General features: G+C 40.2%; 1 protein-coding gene across 1 annotated transcript in view; it reads left to right on the plus strand.

Moving 5' to 3' along the window:
• The first annotated feature begins 3285 nt into the window (after positions 1-3285).
• Positions 3286-21566, plus strand: part of LOC149317476 (Y+L amino acid transporter 2-like) — a 38534-nt gene continuing 20253 nt past the window's right edge. Inside the window, exons 1-6 of the mRNA XM_089518917.1 lie at positions 3286-3390; positions 5672-5776; positions 12019-12540; positions 18542-18667; positions 19881-20025; positions 20207-20330. Coding sequence (XP_089375043.1) covers positions 12036-12540; positions 18542-18667; positions 19881-20025; positions 20207-20330 — 900 coding nt within the window. The 5' untranslated portion in view covers positions 3286-3390; positions 5672-5776; positions 12019-12035. The remainder of the gene's footprint in view (positions 3391-5671; positions 5777-12018; positions 12541-18541; positions 18668-19880; positions 20026-20206; positions 20331-21566) is intronic.

The following is a 21566-nucleotide window of genomic DNA, read 5'->3' on the forward strand; positions in this document are numbered from 1 at the left end:
AGAAAATGGGATAAAAATAAAACAAAATGAAAGGAATTCCATTCCAAATTAGAACTAGATTAGTGTCTCAAATTGTCACTATTCTTGCATAGCTTACACAACTGTCAGGGGGAAAAACAGCTTTCACAAATGCCTGTACTGTCTGAATGCTGTGTTAAAGAATTATGTAATGCAAAGAGTATGGTAATTATTTGGTGAAACTACAGACAATAGATAGGCATGGCTCTACTTTCTCATTCTTTTTGATTCTATCATTGCTGGCAAACGCAGCTTATGCTATCTTCCTTCTGTAGCCTTGAAAAGTTACTTTTTTCGACTATAGCTCTCAGAACCCTTCAGCCAGCATTGCTAAGAGTTGATAGGTTGGGACTATCCCAGGATTTCAGGGTCAGATCCTAGCGGTATCATGGGGAAGAAGTTATGAGGCCCTTTAACTGGGATTTGTAGTTTAGGGAGGTGTATTTGGAATTCTCAGCCAGAGAGCTCTAGTGCCCTACTCAACTCCAAACACTGGAGACCATGATGGTGCTATAGTTGTGTAGTGTGAATGCGCCCCTGGTGATGCTACAACTGTGATTTTACACGGAGTGACCAATAATAATAATAGTAGTAATGTTTATTTATAACACCCTTTAAGCCAGATATCTTTAGCATCAACCACAGTTGTACAGAATATGTCATTCAAAAACACCCAAGTCTAATAAATGAGGAAAGACAGAGAGAGAGACTCTTTAAGGCAGTGTTATTGCCCCAAAATAATAATAATAATAATAATAATAATAATAATAATAATAATAATAATATCCTGCTTCTTCCCTTTTGGGGATCGAGGCAGGTAACAACAGATGTTAATGCAATATAAAATAATCAAACAAACTGCTGAATCCCCCCCAACCCTCACCCTCCCTCCCTGAATAAAATTACCACAATAAAACCATATATAAATATAGATCACAATAACAAGTTAAAATCATTTAACACATTGCCCTGAGATTCCCTTGCTGTGAGATCAGAGAAGACAGGCCAGGCACTGAGATCTGGCAACCCTAAGGAGAGTCGCTAACATGCAGAGATGCAGGGATGTTCATGATCAGAGCTCTTCAGCTAACAAGTGGCAGGCCCTGGATCCATTTATTTTGTTTTTCTTCTTTAAGAAAGATTGCATAACAGCTATGAATAGATGTGTGGGGAAGAGGTTGGCTGTAACAGCTGCCACAGACAGGTGGCTGCCATAGGCAGCAGATTTGGAGTATAATGAAAGGGCAGGAAATAGTTACTTATTTAATGTGCTATTTGACAACAAGGGATGAGGGAGAGGTTGTTTGTGCAATTTTTTGCCTCGTGCCCAAAAAACTTGGCTGGCTTTAGACTTAGCAGCCAGGGGAGGGATGGCACCATCTGTTACTCCACCTCCAACTAGGTGGTTCTGCAGCTGTTGCCCAGAAATTGCTATCGCGACCACAGGATTTCTTTTGCTGCTTGTGTCCATTGGGTCACCCTGTTCTGAGAGTAGGAAGTGTTCTGTGGAACTTGAATTCTAGGCACAAATTCTCCAACACAGATCCTATTTGTGGTATCACATGGCTTTCTGTCATGCTCACATTTATTGCTCGCTTAAAATAATGTTGCTATTACTGCAATACAGGGGGAATAGAATTTCCCAGAACTGGAAATAGTTCAAAGAGTGAGCTGTCTGAAATTATTATTTTGCATTAATTATTATTAACAAATAAAAACAGCAAATGGGGAGTAATATTTTTGTGATTACTAGCAATTATCTGGGAAGATTTATGGTTACTGAAACAAGCAATTGTCCCAAATATTTAAAATAAAAGGGTGAAAACTATCCCTGTGATAACTTTGATAAACATGAGTCAAGTCCCTCAAAATTCTAGGATTCAAAATTATCTGAGATCTTCAGATCATGGTGAGTGCCCAAATATTTGATTGGCTTGTTTGTTTCAGATATGTCTCACTTGTTTCAAAAGTATGAATGCTTCTTGGCTGAACATGCTTCTGTTTTCCATACGATAACTTTTGCCTCAAGGTGTATTTTGAGGAGTGGCTTTGGTATGTATAGGACAGCTTCCAAATGAACACACCTGTAAATTCCAGGTATTTTATTATAAATTACAGTGCCCTAACACTTTGCTAACTATATTGGCCTGTTATCTGCCTTCACCTTTATCACTGTGACATCATTTCTGCTTTGACTGACAGGCTACTAAGGGTGGGCTAGGGATGGATCAATCTGTCCTTTATGGAAGGAAAAATCTACAAATCTGGCAAAGCTTTGTTTAAAATCAACCAAATGAAATTTATCCTAGACAAATCCATCTACTACAAGGATGGAGAAGACTATGTTGTACCTGCTTGCCATTTGGCTGAAAAATATGATGAGAATAGGTGGGGGGAAGGGAGGGGAAGCAATTCTAGATCCCACCCCACAAATATGGCTGGGTAGGTGAGCCAGGGTTGTGCAGTGGTTTGAGCCTTGGACTACGACTCTGGAGATCAGGATTCATATCCCAGCTCAACCATGTAAACCAACTGGGGGTGACCCTGGGCAAGTTGCACTCTCTCAGCTTAAGAGGATAGCAACAGCAAACTCACTCTCAACAAAATTTGTCAAGAAATCCCTGCAATAGGTTCACCTTGGGGTCATCATAAATCGAAAAGGGCTTGAACGCACGCAACAACCATGAATGCAGCCTCCTCCCTGGATGAGTAAATCTATCAGCTTTCCTTTCTCAATTTTTTAAAATGATCTTTCTCTCATGTTGAGAAAGAAATGTGTACACTTTAAAAATTGTCCAGTCTGGGATTGTTGGACAACTGAAAACTCTCAGAGAAGGAAGTATAGCCTGAATTGCTGACACACCAACTGGAAGTACCAAAATTATGCACAGATCTCTCCAAAAATATACCCATCTCTCTGTTTTTCATTCTAACTCTGGTTAGGATGGTATGATTACAGACCAAGCCACTGGAATGCATGTAGAAGGTGGAAGCGGTTGGAGGGAGGGGAATAACAAGCTCTGGAGATGGGGAAAAAAACCTTGGCAGAAGGAAAAAACAAGGCAGGACCTGACTAGCCTGAGCCATATCCCCATGGCTCCACTGTGCTCAGTAAGCTCCTTCCAGCTGCTCTTTGACTTTAGGTATACAGATTTCATTCCTTGACCCTGGCCTCCTTGTTTTGACTGCCTTGACTGTTCTTCCACACTCATTAACTTCTTAAGCTGCTGCTCACAGAACATTCTGAGGGGCCTGTTTTCCCGTTCAGGTTCTTGGGCTCTCTTGTACTTTGCTTCACTCCAGTCCTTGGGCACGCGCTAAACAGAAGGCTTTACTGTATTATAGCAGAGGACATCTAATCAGTGAGCCTCGGTAAGTCTTTCTTGGTTTTACAGGGAGTTTTAAAAAATTAAACAGAGCCTGTTCAGATAGTATGTCTTCTCTCCTGGCCCATGCACCTTGGGGAATAAGGAAAGGCAGATAGCCCATCAGTGAACATAGGAGGAAAGGCAGATTGTCCATATATTCTGGACAGTCTAAACTGGTTTCTGTCATCTGTGTGGACTAGTGACAAATGGGGCTGCTCCTACAACCAAAATAATTCCTTTCATTTCATGATTTCTGTCTATGATCTTCACAATGCAGCACAACTGTGTGAAGGTGGTGCAGTGAATATTTCACACAAATACACACCACCACAGCAGGGCTTCTCTTGTCCTGGAGTATGAGCAAGGTAGGGGGCTGTTATGCTAATAAAGCTGGGAGTTGTTGAGATGCATCATGCAGAGAGTGGATGTGGGAGAAAGAAAGAAGAACTAGGAATATAGCCAGCAAATGTTGTCAATCATCCCAGTGTAAACAGAGAAGAGGCACCTTTGGCACACATAGATGAGCTAGCTGTTTGATAAAGGCTACAGGTGCCAGTGTGGCATCGTGGTTTGACTATAACTCTGAAGACCAGGGTTCGATTCCCAGATTGGCCTTGAGACCCACTGGGTGACCTTGGGAAACTCACATGCTCTCAGCCTCTGGGGAAGGCAATGGCAAACCTCTGAACAAATCTTGCCAATAAAACCCCATGACAGGTTCACCTTATGGTCACCATAAGTCGGAAATTACTTGAAGGCACACAACAGCAACAACCACAAACTAGTCCATGTGGTGTTTGGCTAAGTCAGTGCCCTGTCTCAGCTGCATCAGCATATCAAAAACCCTATTCCTGGGAGACATAGGATTTGAAACCAGTATCTCATTTATGCTGACCGTGTACTATATTACTAAGCTCCCCATAACATAGCTTCAGTCTTGGTCTAGGGGCCTGATAAATACAGGGTGATGGGAGGAAAAAGGCTTACCTCTAGAGGAAAACAGAGGCCCCTTTATCTGTTGTGTTCTGGGGCTATGTGCTTTCAGTTTTGATGTTTGATTTGGGAGGGTTGGAACTCCAGTTCTATCCTTTCTTCCCTTCACACCCCAGCACTGTCACATCTATTCAGTCTTTTGGTACCCATATACATGAAAATGAAAAAATTTCCACTAACTCCCACCCCCACTGATAGGGTTGTTTTTAAATGTCAATCAAATCCCATGCACCTTTGTCATACTGATGATGCCAGTATTTAAAGGTACTGCATACTGTGGCCATGCAATAGCAAAGTTGTGCATAAGCTGTCCATTTTTTAAAAGTACACCAAGTAATGGGATCTTCCCAGGAGAACCCATTCCCTGGCTTTGTCTTTGGCTGGCAGGAAGAGTGCAAAGGGGTGGGCATGATCCACCCCCTGCACATTAACCCTTCCCTTCCTGTGCTCTGAATTGAATTGATAGCAAGTTTCCATTGGCGGCTGGTAAAAAGAGACTGGTTCTTTTGAAAAGATGTGCTGAAATCCTTGTTTCCAAAAGAACAGGGTTAAGGGGATTTATGCCACCCGCCCCACCCCGCCCCCTGTAATTCGGGTCAGGAAAAACTGGTGCAAGTGTGAACTACCCCCTTTTAAACTGGTTTGCAGGAAACTTCCAGGACACTTTGCACAGGATTGCAGTCTAACCCCCCACCCTTCTTAATGGTGATTTCCATGCCATGCATTTGGAGTCAGGCTATTCACCTTCCTACCCAATCTTACCCTGTGACCTCTGATTTACTATGCCATGAGATTGGCCAACTGTTGACCTCTCCATCCAGCTTGACAAGTTGACTCTGAATTAGTGACTCATTAATAAGTGCTTTTCTGCTTGGTCTCACACTTAGTTTTAGACTTAGTTCTATTCATTGCTCTTTGAAAGTGGATCAGTTTAAGTCAACATCCTCTATGAAATATCCCATTGCAACCAATTCAGGACTCTAGCATCAAAGGTCATAATGGAAAATTCTAGGAATTTAGAAAGAAATTTAGGAAGCGACTGGCTAGCTAGACAAGTTTCCTTTTTTCCCCCCAAGCTGACAGTATGCATTTCTAAGAAATCCTGGAAATAAGGGGCTTGGTTGTAGCCCTTCTTATTTTTAAACTTGAGCTGTTGAGGAAAACCAATTTTTACTGTAAGTTGCTGATGATGATTTGGGTGCCCCTGCTATGGAGGACACAAATAGCAGCAGCAATAGCAGCAGAGAGAGAGAATGGGGTCATTCATATTCGTATCACTTACCATTCCTCAGGAGGCAGCTGCTTGCTTGCTTACTTGGACCATGAAGTCACGATTCCATTCCTGAACTAAACAGCAGTCTTCTTTACAAACGAAGCAGGACATCGTTGATAAACGGGTAAGCCTGATTAGTTCTTTTTTCAACATTTATTTACCAGCTACAAATAAGAATAATATCTTGAAATGATATGCATTATGGATAAGTCATTTGGAAGACAGAGTTTGTGTTGGTATGTTTAAAATCAAACCACTATAAGAACATTCTGAATCCTGTAGAGAAGCAGAAATAAACAAGACCTCATTCTTCTAATATTTTTAAGGGAAGAATGTTCTGGGCTTTTTCACATCATGTAATCATGTAATGTAACGCTTGCAAAAGTTATTTTTATGGACTGTAATCTGCAAATCCACCTGCTCACATGGCCCCTGACCATGCCAGGTGGGGGATTCTGGATGTTGTAATCCAAAGAGTAGCTTTTCCAGGATCTGATGTAATGTTAGTACCTATAGTTTTGTGGGTTTAGCTTGATACCTAGTCTTTAGGGAAGCTATTTTGTGAAGATATCAAGCTTTGTTTTGTGTACTTGGCTTATTTCTGGCTTGCTACATGTTCAGCTAGCAAATATTCCCTTTATAGATTGTATTTGGATATGGTCAGTAGCTGCATTTTGTATTTTCACACAAGCAATCAGAGCTGAACTATTCAGCACTATTCTAAGGCTGATTTAATAAAGTTATTTTCTCCAAATGTTCACCTATAGGGTTCCCAGATTCTTTGGATCTCAGGAAGGGGACATGTGTATATATTTTCCTTATTTGATAGACTTGCTTTACTTATTATTTGAATGCATACTCTGTAGTCCGTGCTTAATGCATCATGCTTAATGACATCACCAAGGGGCTACCCCCATGACATCATGAGGGATCATCCTTAAGTCCCATGTTTTGGTTCCCAGGGCTAGTCTTAACCCAGCAATCCTGGCACCAGCCAACTGTTGTGTCATCTACTGAGGGCAATTCTTTTACATAATAAATTATTCTAGCGTACTGCCTTCTTATTTGTATGCAGGGTCACTTGCTACTTCACCCATTTGGATCAAGTCATAAGAAAAGAAAAGGGCTCATAGTTGATAATTTACTTTTAGTAAGTAGCTGCTTACTAGTGGTAGTTACCTCAGATGAACTTCTTACAGCTAGCAGTGCCAAATTCTAAAAAGCACATAATGAGTGTACTGAGGGAGCCAATGATAATTTCTGCTTGAAGTGTCCTGGATTACCCACCTGTTCAAATCAAGCAAGAAGTTGATTCTGATGAACTTCTGGTTTTGTTGGTATCAGTTGAAGCTCTTTAAGAAAACTGTTTGGGGGCTGGGATGCCATCTGCGAGATGAGGAGGGCTTAATGGCCAGGTAAATGAAGGCAGGATTTGGATGGGGGAGGAACAGTTTTTAGTGTTGGCTCTAGAGCAGCTGAGGATGCCTTTTAGAATCTACCTCAAGTAGCAAAGTATCTTGATCCACTCTGTCACCTCTTGATGTAATATCTTCATTTAAAGATAATCCAGAAGAAGGAAAAAGTGAGCACTGTACCCAACTCACTCAACCTTGGCATCATCCTGAAGTCTAACCAGCAGGCTGGGCAAATTTTACCAATGGGCCACCAGTCACCTGAGGTTGTTGTCACCTGGTGTGGGTCCTAGAAAGAGCTGTGATAGTGGGGAAATGAACTGCCCCTCCCTCCCTCCCTCTCACTGCCTCACTTGGTTGCCCCACCCTGGCTGGCCACTTGCTGTCTGGTCAGACCACTGTGGCCTCCAGACAACCCATTCAGGGTCTGGCATGACTGCTCACCCAGCAGCAGCACCAGATTGAACGGAAGCCACCACCACCCAGCACTTCCTCTGGAAGGCCCGTTGAGGGTCTGGCACAGCTGCTGAATGAACAAGAAAGGGAGGCAATGCCCTTTCTCATTGGCTCAGTAGCCACATAAATCCCTTCAGGTGTACTGCTCCACTGAGTGTACAATCCCCCTGGGTGTCACCGCAACCCCATCGTGATGCCTCTACAACCAGTCACTGATCCTAATGCTAGTGTCAGTATGGATGGAAAAGAGGAGAGCTACTAATATTTTTAACACTTGTATAAAACAGGGAAATTGAGCACTTCTACGTGCTGGTATTGCCAGTCCTGCAGTCAGTGCTCACAGACTGATTGTGAGCATTGCCATCACATACAGTGGAGGGCAGGGGAGTGAGAGTGGGGGTGGGGGTCAGATCTTTTGGATTTTTTAAAAAATAGAAACCCAATATTCACTATCCAGAACCTTATACAAAATTTTGAATTTTAAGTTGTCAGAGACCAAGAATTTGGTTTGAGGACCAGAACTGAACTGAATTCACAGTCCTTCCACAAACATACCCACTCCTAGTTATCTTGAGTTTTCTTCATTTCAGCAGCAGAATGCAGATTATGGGAAACTGGAATCATTCTGTTGCCTCTGTTATTAAATAACAAGGAGTCAGAAATCCTTCCTGGTCTACTGCAAATCACTGAGAGAAGCATCTTCATCCAACCTCTGCTAAAGAGGTTTAGTAACTCAGGATCTGTGTGTATGCATTTCTTTTTAACAGGGGAGGGGGGAAAGAAACTTAAAGTGCAACAATATAGAGAGAGATCTTGTAGCACCTATGAGACTAGCTGAAAAAAAGAAGCTGGCATCATGAGCTTTTTTACATTTCATCATTCCATTCCTAAACAATGTCTAAAGATATTTTCTTAGAGCAGGAGTGAGATTTATGCAGTCTTCCAGATGTTACTGGACTGAAACTCCCATTATTCCTCACAATCAGCTATGCTGGCTAGGGCACCTGGGATTCACAGTCCAACAACTCTGGAGGACTACATAAAGACAAGTAGTACTCCACCATAGTTTACCATTGGTAAACCACAAATTTGTATTCAAGTCTGGATAGTATCCCCATTACTTATTTTCTCTACTGGAACATTCCATATCTAACACTATATGCTGAACTTTCTTACTAATTAATTACATTTTATTTATTACATCAATATCCACATTATTTCCATCATGGAATTAAAGGTGGTAAATGCAGGACACCAAGGTGGTCCCCTATCCAAGAACTACCAGACCCTGACCTGTTTTGCTTCAGTAAGTTGATTGTCCCTTTGGTCTTCTTCTGACCACATCCTGCAATACTGTAGATGACAAATACCCAATGCATCTCAGCATGAAAATTATGTGCACTTCTCATCATTCCAAGGATCTGATTCAAGCATGGCAGCTGTCATTTGTGCATTATTGCAGATGGCAACTCTTCAGTTTATCCCATTGTCAATGTAATTTACATCTTAATCTCAGCTAGGTCATTTGGACAGCTAGTTACAACCCTTCCATTCATTTGTTTTAATTTCAGAAACTGTTAAATATGAGCAAAGAGGTACATGTTTGAATCTGTCATTTCACTGGTAAAAAGAAATCAACATATTAAAAAGTTCTGAGTATTCAGTGTGGTATATATGAAGTTTTAGCTTAGAAGGCATATGTAGACAAATTTTAAGAGTGTAATCATCACAATGTTTACAAATAGGAACTTCATCTTTTTGTTGTTATTTGTATTGATCTGGTGCAGGCTCAAATTGTCCTGCAGCATTCATTTTTTTACTTTTCCAACTTCTTCAAGCTTGAGCCCTTGAAGAAATCATACCTCCTATGTTTGTGGTAAATACCCCTGTAAGCTAAAATAAAGTTGACGTCACCTCTGATTTCACCTTTTGGTCTTCTCTGGGTGTTATCCTGAAGCCCTTTTAAACTAATGGAAATTCAGTGGTTGACCTTTATAATCAAGTTTGCACTTTTGGCACGGAAAAAAGTAGGAAAGGGCATTTTATTGCTCAAAGTATGCACTTCAAGCCTCCAGGGGTCACTTCATCTGGGAGGAATGTAAACAAGCTAAAGAAGACTAAGGGCCTGAACAGACAGGCCAAAATAAAGCTGCTTTGGGTCACTTTAGAGGTATGCTTTTTAAAGGGCACACGCATCTTAAGAGGCCAGAAGCTGCACCAAAGCTGCAGTCCAGTCCTTAGGACTAGAGCGTGGCTTTGGCACAGCTTCTGGCCTCTTATGACACACACATCATTTAAACAGCACACTTCCAAAGTGACCCGTGTCTGTTCAGGCCCTAACTCAAATGATAGGGCATATTTAGTTGCTTGTGTTTTTGGAGAACACCCAAAAGGGTGAAGCAACACAGTCAAACTGTTCCAATATACAGTACAGGATTTCACTGTCTCCCTTCCCATGGGTGGAAATGGATTCTCTGAGTGTATTTACTCAGATAAACAACTTTTCATTTTTTTTCTTTCATTGTTTTTCATAATTCCTTTCCTCTAATTTCACTTCATAAGTTTCTCGGTGGATCAAGGCTGCCATTGCTCTTTCCAACTCCGCTCTAAGCATTTGTATTTGCTTTCCCCCATCAGTTCCCTTAGTACCAAGGGAAAGTAAAGAAGTTGCAGTGTCCCCCTATGTGCTGTAATTTTGTCTTGTTCACCATCCACACTGTTACACAATTTACTGCATACTATTTCTTATTGTCTATCATATATTGCCTAAATAAATCCCTTACCTTTATCAGAAATACTTCTTTTGAGATGTTGCTTGGTTCAAGGAGAAGATAATATTCAGAGGCCTCTGTGCCTTCCCTAGGATGGCCACTTATTTAATCCCTAAAAAGAATGGGAAAATCAGACACAGGTTAGCATAGGTTTGCATCCACTAATTACATATGTAGATGCAAATTCTGTAAGAATGTAATTACTGTAATTTGAAGAGAACTACAATATCTCTTACCATAGTAAGGAAGCCTGTGCCCAGGTGGCCTGCATGCCTTCTGCTCAGTCTTCTGTCTAGGTGCTAACTGTTGGTGGACAACTTCAGAGACTGTACTCTTAGGCTTCCTTATTTTTAAACTAGGCTTGGACTTTGTAGCCTTTTAAACAGTGGTTGTCTTCAAAAACAGACATGTAAAAAAGTGAACTGTTCAAATAGATATTCAAAGAGATGACTGTCTTCTCTAAAGCAAGATAAATGGCTATCTTACCTCTCCTTTTCTTTCCAGCATTCTCAGACATATACTACAGGCATTCTTAAACAAAATTTCTGTTAAGAAAGTGTCTTCTGGGTTCACATTTCTTTAAGACTGTAGACATCCCTACTTACAACATAGGATTATGCTGGTTAAGGCCATCCAGAAGGTTTAAGGGAACTATGGCAGGCATGATAGTGCAGCTCCTGCTACTACCCTCCTTCAAGGAACCACACATGTATGTTAAAACAAAGGGTCCACATGGACAAACTCTTGCATATAATTCCTCCTTGCCCTAAAAAGAAGCTGACTTTGCCCCCACATTCTCACATTAAAGACAGCTAGGCAGAAAGTACTTAGTGTAGAGCAAAATACCAAGAATTCTGGGAAGTGATAGAGCAGGTAATGGTTGTAGCAGCCTGATTTTCAGGGACTTTTGTCTAGGTTTCTCTTCTCCCTGGAAGCTCTTGTGCTAGTATTGGTAATGAGGGAACCGTTTTGAAAGACCAGGATGGAGTTTTCTCCCTCTGTTCCCTGCCTCCCCATGAGAAGAAGGTATAAGCTTTCATATCCCTTGTTTAAAATGTTGCCACCATTGTCTGAGTTTCTGGTTTGCCAGGTAAAAAGAAAGAACTGGCCAAAGAGGACTCCAGGGGGAAAGTAAATTGTTTCATGCTTCCCTGATAGCTGATCAAAATGGGAAGACTATTACAGTGATTGAAATATGGACAGATGTACAAACTGGATTGGAAGGAAATTAGAAAGTGAGTTGTCTTTCTCCAGGTTCATGGGGAGATTGTTCTTGACTTAGCTGATAATATGAATGTCTGCATTTTTTTAAAGTAAATGTAAACTCTCTTAATATTGCAGAATTGTATTGTTTGCACAAATGTGAAGTTCAGAATCTGAACAACTTCAGACTCACCTTTCTAAATTTTAAGTAGGAGAATTTACTTGAGAGTTCCTTTCACTGTCTCAGCCATGTTTATTGCAGTAGGGTTTGCATAAAATCAGGTAAAGATCAAAAGGTATTTTGATAATAAATATTAACATTGCTGTCTGAATGCTCACTCTTTTGGCATGGAAATGATCATTGGCTGTGAATGGAGATGAAGGCTATTCATTCATATCATCCTCATGTTGGATGTGCACAGCAGGGTTTCAGGTCATTCCTTTCTATCTCTGTCCTTTGAGATCAAAACATTTTTGGGAAAGCATTGTAGACAAAAATATTTTCTCCTTCTCCTCATTTCCAGGTAATGATTAACTGAAGATGACAGGCCCTTGGACAGTGTGTTGCAAGAAAAAGAATACACCAAAAGATGGATTACATGAATTGGACTCAGTGGCAGAGAGCAAGAAGGAAAAAATGCAGATGAAACAAGAAATTACTTTGTTGAATGGCATTTCTTTAATAGTAGGAAACATGATTGGCTCAGGAATATTTGTATCGCCCAAAGGTGTTCTGATGTACAGTGGCTCCTATGGACTCTCTCTCCTTCTCTGGGCCCTTGGTGGGATCTTTTCATTGTTTGGAGCACTGTGCTATGCTGAGCTTGGGACATCTATTATTAAATCAGGAGCAAGCTATGCCTATATTCTAGAAGCTTTTGGGGGCTTTATAGCCTTTATCAGACTATGGTCTTCTTTGCTCATTATTGAACCAACAACTCAAGCAGTTATAGCCATCACTTTTGCTAACTACATTGTTCAACCAATCTTTCCATTCTGTGAACCACCCTATGGAGCAGTCCGGTTGATTGCAGCTGCCTGCATCTGTAAGTAAAATTGTAATCAGTCAATGTGAAATTTTAATTTGATCACAGAGGTTTCAAGCATGAATCCCAGTTTTATTGTAGGGGCAAAGTGGGAAGAAAAAAACCCTTAGGCATTTGCCATTTATCTAGATTTCTATTAATTCAGCAGAACTGGAAAAAGGGTGGGGAGTGTTTTCATAATAGGCAATTATAGGACTCGGCAAGGTATGAAGAAAGGAAGAAAACTCTTGAATGGTATATCATGGTAGCATTAAGGACCTTTTTGGTGGCTACTCCTGCCTCTGGAACTTCCTCCCTGGAGTGTTCCTTTCTATCTCTATCCTTTGAGATTAGACTGGCATTCTTTTTGTTATCCCTACATAGGCAGGTTATCAGCTTTTTGTTTCAGCAGGTTTTTGTGGGTTGATTGCTCAGGGAACAGGACCCCGTATTGTTTACATTTGTTGTTTTAACTGCTTTTAATTTCATTTAATTAATTTAACCTTTGTATGATGTGATTTAAAAATAAAAGCTATATCTGTTTTAATTTGAATCCTGGGCAGGGCAAAAAAGATGGATAAAAATACATCCAACAAGGGGAAGGACTATGCTTGGAGTATGATGAAGAACAAAGAAATAGTAGAGCCACTGTGTGGAGAAAGTGGTGGATTGCAGCCCAGAATAGAGAAAGAGGTTGTGCAGGAAGTTCTTTAGTTTTATATTCCTGCATGGAAGAAGGTTGGACTGGATGGGCCTGTGGTACCTTCCAGCTCTATGATTCTGTTATTCTTTCCCCCTCTTTTTGAAGATGGGATCAACATTCAACCTCCTCCAGTCTGCTGGAAGCTTTCCTGTCCTTCAAGAATTCTCAAAGATTATCAACAGATGCTCTGAGATTATAAATCTACAAGTTCCTTTAGTGTCCTTAGAAGCAGTTCATTTGACTCTGGAGACATGAGTAGCTAGGTATTCCCGTACTACATATTTACTTGATCTGAGCAGAAGTCTACTTACTTTATAATTTATTCAGTTAACACTAGGTAGCACACTATTTTCCTTTTGGAAGAATGAGGTAAAATGCAAGTGGAGCAGTTCTGCCTTCTCTCTATCCTCTATTAGCATTTCACTATCTTCCCTATACAGTGGACAAACCCATTTCCTTGTTTTACCTCTTACTCCTAACATGAACATATTATTTTAACCTCTCTAGAAAGAGACTTTCACCCCACAAGTACTGGATATTTGTTTGCATTGCTCTTTGGTGAATTTCTCCTCCTTCTGTTTCTTATATATGTCCTGTTTACATCTCAGCTCTTTATACACTCATCCTGAATTATAATTTGTTTATACATCTAACCTGGTGCTTTTGGATTCCTTCCACTTTTTTCATTTGAACTGTTTACTATTGTGTCTTCAATATATGATCTTTAAGAAACTCCCATCCATCACAAATTCATTTCCCTTTCAGCAATTCTGATCATGGGATCTCACCCACTATTTCCTTATGCTTTCCTAAAGTCCGGAGTGCATATCTTGTATTTGGCTTCCCCTTTTCTCTGTATAAGAAATCCCAACATGTTGTGGTTATTTTATTATTTTGTTGTGTTGATCAATTAATCCATGTTAGTTAGGATCATATCTTTTATTATCTCCTCCACCTTCTGAACAATGAAATGGTCATCAAGGCAACAAAGGAATTTATTGGTAGAATTCTTGGTAGAATTTGATTTCCAGCAAATATCAGGGTGGCTAAAGTTTCCCATTTCATAAGTCTTACTTTTGAAAGTTCATCTATTCTAAGAAGGCATCATCCAAGTCTTCAGTCTGACTTGGTGGTCTACTGTAGACTCCTACAGTGATGTCAAGCAACCATGGTGTAGTGGTTTGAACATTGGACTATGACTCAAGAACAGGGTTCGATTCCCAACTTGGCCATGGAAACCCAATGGGTGACGTTGGGCAAGCCATATTCTCCCAATCTCAGAGGGAGGCAAAGGCACACACACCCCTGAACATATATTGCCAAGAGAACCTTGAAATATTTTTGCCTTAGGATTGCCATAAGTCAGAAATGACTTGAAGGCACACAATAACATGATGTCACTGTTATTCCTGCCCCAATTATTTATTTATTTTACCAAAATACACTCAAGCTGTTTTTCATGCTTTGAATTATGCATCTTTCACAGGCTTACACATCATTCACATAAAATCCTTCTCCTTCTCCTTTGATCTATTTCTTTGGAATAGGTTATACCCCTCTAATACTACATTCCAGTCATGATATTTATCCCACCAGGTTTCAGTGATGCTTATTGAATCATATCTGATACCTGTATGTGTTTATCCCAGAAGCTCTCATTGTCTGAAAGATTCATGTTATTGCTTTACTGAAAACATAGCAATTTTATGTTTACTTGGATTTTTTTTTTAATTGTGTTCCAGGAGGCTGGTAGGCTGGGGCGCGAAACAATACTTGATCAGTGGGAGCTTGTGAAAATGTGATGATTTATCCATGGAATCTTGGCAAAAACTGGCTGTAAAATGCCTCATTGCCACTTGAGATACAGAACATAGTTTTACTGACCAAATCAATAAAATGCAGGCATTTCAGTAATCCCAACATGATCCTGAATTTCTATTTAGCGTGTTTGCATACACGCACACATACATATTCATTCGCTGTGCTGCGCCAAATGGTATTCAATATCTGTCAGTTTTATAGGATCAACCTCCCACTACATTCTGTACTGTGGTCCTTTGCCATTCTTTTACATAAGGACTACTGGTTGTACCCTGACTTTATCACCACTACAGAGTGGTTTCAGATCTCTGGCTCTTTGGTCACTCCGTGTATCTTGTTGTAACTATTGGCATTTCAACTGGTTTCAGGTAATGTTACCCCATCCTCCCTGGAGTTGTAATAAATAGTCTTTTTAGCCAGCAGTGTCCTAGTTCTACACCCTTTCACTGTTTGCATTGAGCTGCTTCCCATTCTTGTGAAGGTGGATTGTGCTAATCTAATAAAACTAGGTACAGATCCCCTTCAGCCTGTTTAACTTCAGCATTCCCTCAACCCCAGATTTTCCACATTCAGCCTTTCCATTGCTTTGGGGCGATGATGTTGTGTGCTAAAATGTCTACCTAGTACAGAATAATTTTAATTATTTTGTGGTGTGTTATATTTAGTGTACAACTATTTAAATTATTTTGAGGTATGTTACAGGCCATTGCCTGAAACTGGCCTATCAGGTATCCCATGCTTTTGAAAATGGACCTTCAGCTTCCTGATCACTGTGCTTGTCTAAATGTCTTTAAGGTAATCTATCTCCCAAAAACTGAAAATAACAGCCTACTGTGACACTGAACAAACTACTCTGTGAATATTTGGCCAGAAGATGGACTCCCATGCTGGTCTTAAGCATGAATCTATGCTTAGGTGTATGGCATGGAGCCGATTCACAATATTCCATCTCAGATCCAATGGAATCACTGCTCCCATCTCCCTTAAACTGAATTTCCTTCTGTGTACATAGTACATCCCTCTAGCGGTAATATGGGCCAACAGTCAGGGAATGTTATGTCTTGTGTAGTGCCCAGCTCTCTACAGGTGATGGTTTGATTCCCAAACTTTATAGTTGTCCAGGTGTTTTGGTCTTCTTCTTCCAGAAGCCCTAGCCAGCTTGGCCAGCAATCAGGACTTCTGAGAGTTAAAGTCCAAAACATCTGTAAGAACAACGTTTGGGAGCTACTGGTTCAGCACACCATCCTATTGTATATCTCTTGTATTGCTTCAAGATTGTTTTTGGAGATGATGGGAGGAGATCCTGTATCATATTAATGGACTCTCCTTCTACAAATCTGTCTGTGTGCACCTCTAGAATGTATAGTCTGCTTAATGGATCTGCCATTCACAAAGTTAGTAAGTCTGGACTCACAGTGGCATTATTTGCAGTCTCAGCAAGAATTCTTCATTATACTGTCATGAATTATGACCAAATTGCACCTCAGTTCTGTGTCTAAAAATGAGCTAATGGAACTGCTCCAGTCCAAACACTACTGCTAGCAACTTCTTTTCTGTCTGTATATACCTCATTTCTGTTTCAGTCATTGCTCTACTAGTAACAACCATTGTCTGCTGGTATTGCATCAAAACTGCACCAAAACCAACTTCTAAAAAGCATCACATTGCAGCATCAGTTGCCCAACTTTGGTGTTGGGGCTTTACTGGTGATTTCTTTAATTCTTTGGCATGCTTCTTGTTTAGTCTCTTCCCATTTCCAGGATACATCTTTGAGTGTTAGCAACTTCGGTGGCTATATGTGGCTCACAAGCATCCAACAAGTATGCACAGAATTTGGAACAATAGCTAATACCCCAATAAGCCTTTAGACTCCTTTGACTTCCTGTGGCTGGGTAACTCCATAATGGCCCTCACCTTGTCTGGGTCTGGTCTTTCTCCCTTTGAGGTCAATAGGGGCCCAATATAGGGTACTTCTACTCATCTCAGATGTATTTTGTCAACACTCAATATCCTTGCATCTTTGGGGAGGCTGCTGTAGTTTGCTATCATGGTTTTGAATCGCTTCTTCAATCTTAATGTAGAAAGCCCTTCTACTGCCTGATTCATCTCCCACTGGAAACATCTGGTACAGTGTTGATCCCTGTTGTTAGCCTTAACCAACAGTATCTATCAAATGATGTATTCAGGGTCATCATGTAGCTGGAATTAGCTCCACATGTCAAACTCCATTCTTAGCATCACAAAGTAAGATACTTATTTTGTAAGTATCTTAACAGATCTTGTAAAACATCCTCAGTTGTTAGCAGTAGATAGTGGCTTATTTTCAGTGCCTGGCTATTAGGTAGTTTAAGATCAATGCAAATCCGCATTTTGCCCGATGGCTTCCTGATCCAGTCAGTGTTAGTTTCAGCTGGGGCAAATATGTCTTTTCCATACAAGTCTGCCAATGCTTCCTTCAGTGGCTCTAGGAAGAATAGTGGGACTCTGTATTTTTATAAGCGTTCTGGTTGCATTCATGTTTCTACCTCTAGCCTCAGTTTGATTTCAAAGCACATCGTACCTGGAAAGTGTCTCCAGATCTTGAAAAAATATTAGGTGGAGGAACTTAACAGTTATTCAGTAACAAGAAAGATACTGTAGTTTGTGCTATTGCTGTGAGCCCCCAAATAATTTCTGACTTATGGTGAACCTAAGACCATAATGAGGTCCCTTGGCAAGTTTCCTCAGAGGGAGTTTGCCATTGCCATACTCTGTAGCTGAGAGAGTGTAACTTGCCCAAGATCACTACACCACACTGTAGTATTACAGTGCAATTAATCATGTTTTTGTGCGGAACCACACACAAATTCTGTTCAAATTAGGTTTCTGGAAACAGTCTTTTTTCATGAATAATTATTGGGGGGGGGGGGTTGACATAGAAAACATGATTTTATGCAAAAAGGGGAGTTTGCATAACCCACTCCCCATTTTCAAGCAAAAAAGAAATACTCCATGTGTATTTTGCATAAAATAATTTCCCAAAATGTTTTTTTCAGATAAGTGAAAATTGCAAAATTATTGCCTCTGATTTTCCCCCCTTCTCGCCTGGGTTTGCTGTGTCAGGAAACCCAAATTTTTGGCAGGACGTAAATATTATTTTCCTCCCTAGTCTTTTCAGGCATATTTAGACACTGCATGACTATCTTTAAGCAGATGATTTGATCAAATATTTCCATACTAAATAACCTCTTTTGTCCCTGTAGCAATTTTGTTCCTGCCTCTCATTGGGAGATAACAGATCATACTTGAAACAACCATCTTTTATTTTTGTTTAAATTCTGCCTTTCTTACATAATCATTTTTGGTATACATTTGGATAACTTTGCTTTCCTTCCCCTGCTGATGCTTTACATCCTTGTTATATTCAGTTGATTTCACATAATGGCAACATAGAACTTGTTAATGGAAAGCCATCAAGTTAACCATGCTTATCTTATTTGTATCCTGTTTTCTCATTAGGCTCCCTGACATTTATTAACTGTGTCAATGTGAAGTGGGGAACCAGAGTACAAGATCTTTTCACATATGCAAAAGTTATGGCACTTATTATGATAATAGCAGTGGGTCTTTATAAGATTAGCCAAGGTAAGAGCACACTTCCTATGTGTAAATACTAACCAAACTGAATAATATCTATAGATGACTACAGGACTGCTCAAACCAAATGTTTGGATGGTTTCTCTAGCCATGTAAACTATTCCTGGGTCTGTGATAATTTGGGAGGTTATAACATGAGCCACGCCCTGGCTATTTCCACAATTTGGATATTTGGATACAATTTGTGCACATTGTATTCATATAGCCCACTCATTATATTGTTATCCAAGTGATGATAGTGTTGTAAAGTACACATAAAGTACAAATAGTGACCAATATGATAATGTGAATTAGCCATATGGCTACAGCCTACAATACACTTGCTCCCAAATGATCCTGCTTATGAATACATTATTCTACAGAACATCATTCCCTAACCTGGAGCACTGTTGGACCTCAGCTGCCACCATCCATGGGCAGTGCTGTCATTGGCCAACCTATCTGAGGATATTGGAGGGTTATAGTCCAATGCATCTGGCAGTCACTAGGCTGAGGAGGGTTGCTATAGATGGGCTATATCAGCATCTATTTCTTCCTAAGATCAAAGCTCCAAATAATATATCAACTATTTGGTCACTGCCATTTCCTAAGACACTATTCTCAAATGCCTTTTTAGGTAGATTAATGCTCAATGATGATCAGTTAATGATTTCTAATGTACTAAATTACTGTTAGTAATGATCCTAGATAACCTAAATCAATTCTACCATAGTAAAACATACATGAATGAAGCAACTTTATGTCATGCCTTTGCTGGTTCTCTGGTACTGTTGACTGCTGGTGGGAATGGTCTGCTTGTGTGAACTGTGCAACTTCAACCACAAGAGACTCTTAGAGTAGCAAGTTAAGGTGCTTCAGAACTGGTTATCTGTCCACAGAAGCTCTACTATGATCTTCTGTTACTTTCCTTCTTTGAAGTTGGGAAATTCCTACAAATAGACCATTTGCCAGAAGTGTGAAACATGTAAGATCAGCAATACATATCATAAAAGCAGTTGTATATTCCTGAATCACAGGGGACTTGACTAGACAGCCCTTGCAGTCCCTTCTAATGCTAAGATCCTGTAAATATAATATTAAAATGACTTTTATCCACCATTTTCTGACAATGGAATCCCCTACTATGCCTCTGTTTTATGTAAGCTACACATTCTGCTTATTCACATAAGTAAATGATCACAGACTTCCAATATTTCCACAGGAGAAACAGATAATCTCAAGGAACCATTTGAAGGTTCGACTGCTAATGCAGGATTAATTGCACTTGCTCTGTATTCAGCCCTCTTTTCCTACTCTGGATGGGATACATTGAATTTTGTCACAGAAGAAATGAAAAACCCAGAAAGGTATACTGTATATGTTTGTCTGAGAGAACCATTCTTGCATTAAATGCTGACGTTTTATGTGCACATCTGTAGATCCTTAACACAGTATTTACATGTGGAAAATGCATTTACAAATTACTATTTTATTGTCCTTCAGTCTCTTGGAAATAATGTGCCATACCTTTTTATTTCCCGTCTACAGGAACCTGCCACTTTCCATTGCAGTTTCAATGCCTATAGTGACAATCATTTACCTGCTGACTAATGTGGCCTACTATGTCGTGCTAGACATGCCTGCTCTGTTAGCAAGTGACGCTGTGGCTGTGGTATGTTGCAAATCGTAAAGAATTACTGGTCTCTGATGGAACATTATGGCTGCATTTGCACGTCATGCTAAGCCACGGGTTATCTTAGCCATGGACTGTAGCCACAAATTGTCCCATAGATGACCACATAAACCCATTTCTGGTCTGTTTCTCTCCCAGCCATTTTATCATTTCCTATTTTAGAGTGGACTGCTAAGGATTCAGGATTTAGATGCAGTACCAAACCAAGGTTTCAACAAGCCTGAGTTTTTAAGCCAACAACAGACCAAACAAATGGTGGTTTGCAGCTGACTAATAAACAACAATGTTTTTGTCCTAACACTAAACCAGGATGGGGAAGATGTGGCCAGAATTATACAGGGACGTCGAGGGTGTACTAAGGCTAAGTTGTAAATAACCATAATATGCATAATTCTAAAATATGTTTTATTGCTTAAACCGGAGATAATGAGTATGTGTCACGATGCTTACTTACAGTTTAGCCTTATTACACCCACATTTTGCTTCTATGATTATATGAATAATCATAGGTATTCTATTTTTTTTTCAAGGATGGGAAATCACACATTGCTAGAGATAGAATCCAGAATATTAAGTAAAGTTTGGATAGGGACCTATGAATTGCTGATTTCATTGCTGATTTCAGCCAACCATTGAAGACAAAGGCCTCTTCTGCACTGCAGAAATAATGTAGTTTGACACCACTTTAACTGCCATGGCTCAATACTATGGAATTCTGGGATTTGTAGTTTTGTGATATTCTCTGTCAGAGCACTTTGGCACCACACCAAAATGCAAATCCCAGGATTCCATCGCATCAGGCCATGGCAGTGAAAGCAATGTCAAACTGCATTATTTCTACAGTGCAGATGAGGCCAAAGAGGTTAATGCCCATTTGCTCAACTTTAAGCTGTTTGGCATTGGCTATGCATCTAATGCAGGGGTAGGCAACCTGCGGCCCGCGGGCCGGATGCGGCCTGGCGAGGCCTTGGGACCGGCCCCAGCCCGGTCCTGCCGCCAATTGCCGCCAGGGCCTTTGGCCTCTCGCACGCAGGGGCAAGGGGGGTAACTGTCTATAGACGCCTCAGAAACATGCATTTATATTAACATTTTTTTTAAAATCAGCAAATTTTTTTGCGTGTCCTCCACTTTTTTAAAAAAAGTGTCCACTGTTTGAAAATGTTGTCCTACATTTGTCCCGGTTTATTTATTTATTTAATTATTTTTTTAAAAAAA

The sequence above is a fragment of the Sceloporus occidentalis genome, unplaced genomic scaffold, assembly GCF_023333645.1.
Source record: "Sceloporus occidentalis isolate IW3139 unplaced genomic scaffold, rSceOcc1.0.p SCAF_3, whole genome shotgun sequence".
In the NCBI taxonomy this organism is placed as follows: domain Eukaryota; kingdom Metazoa; phylum Chordata; class Lepidosauria; order Squamata; family Phrynosomatidae; genus Sceloporus; species Sceloporus occidentalis.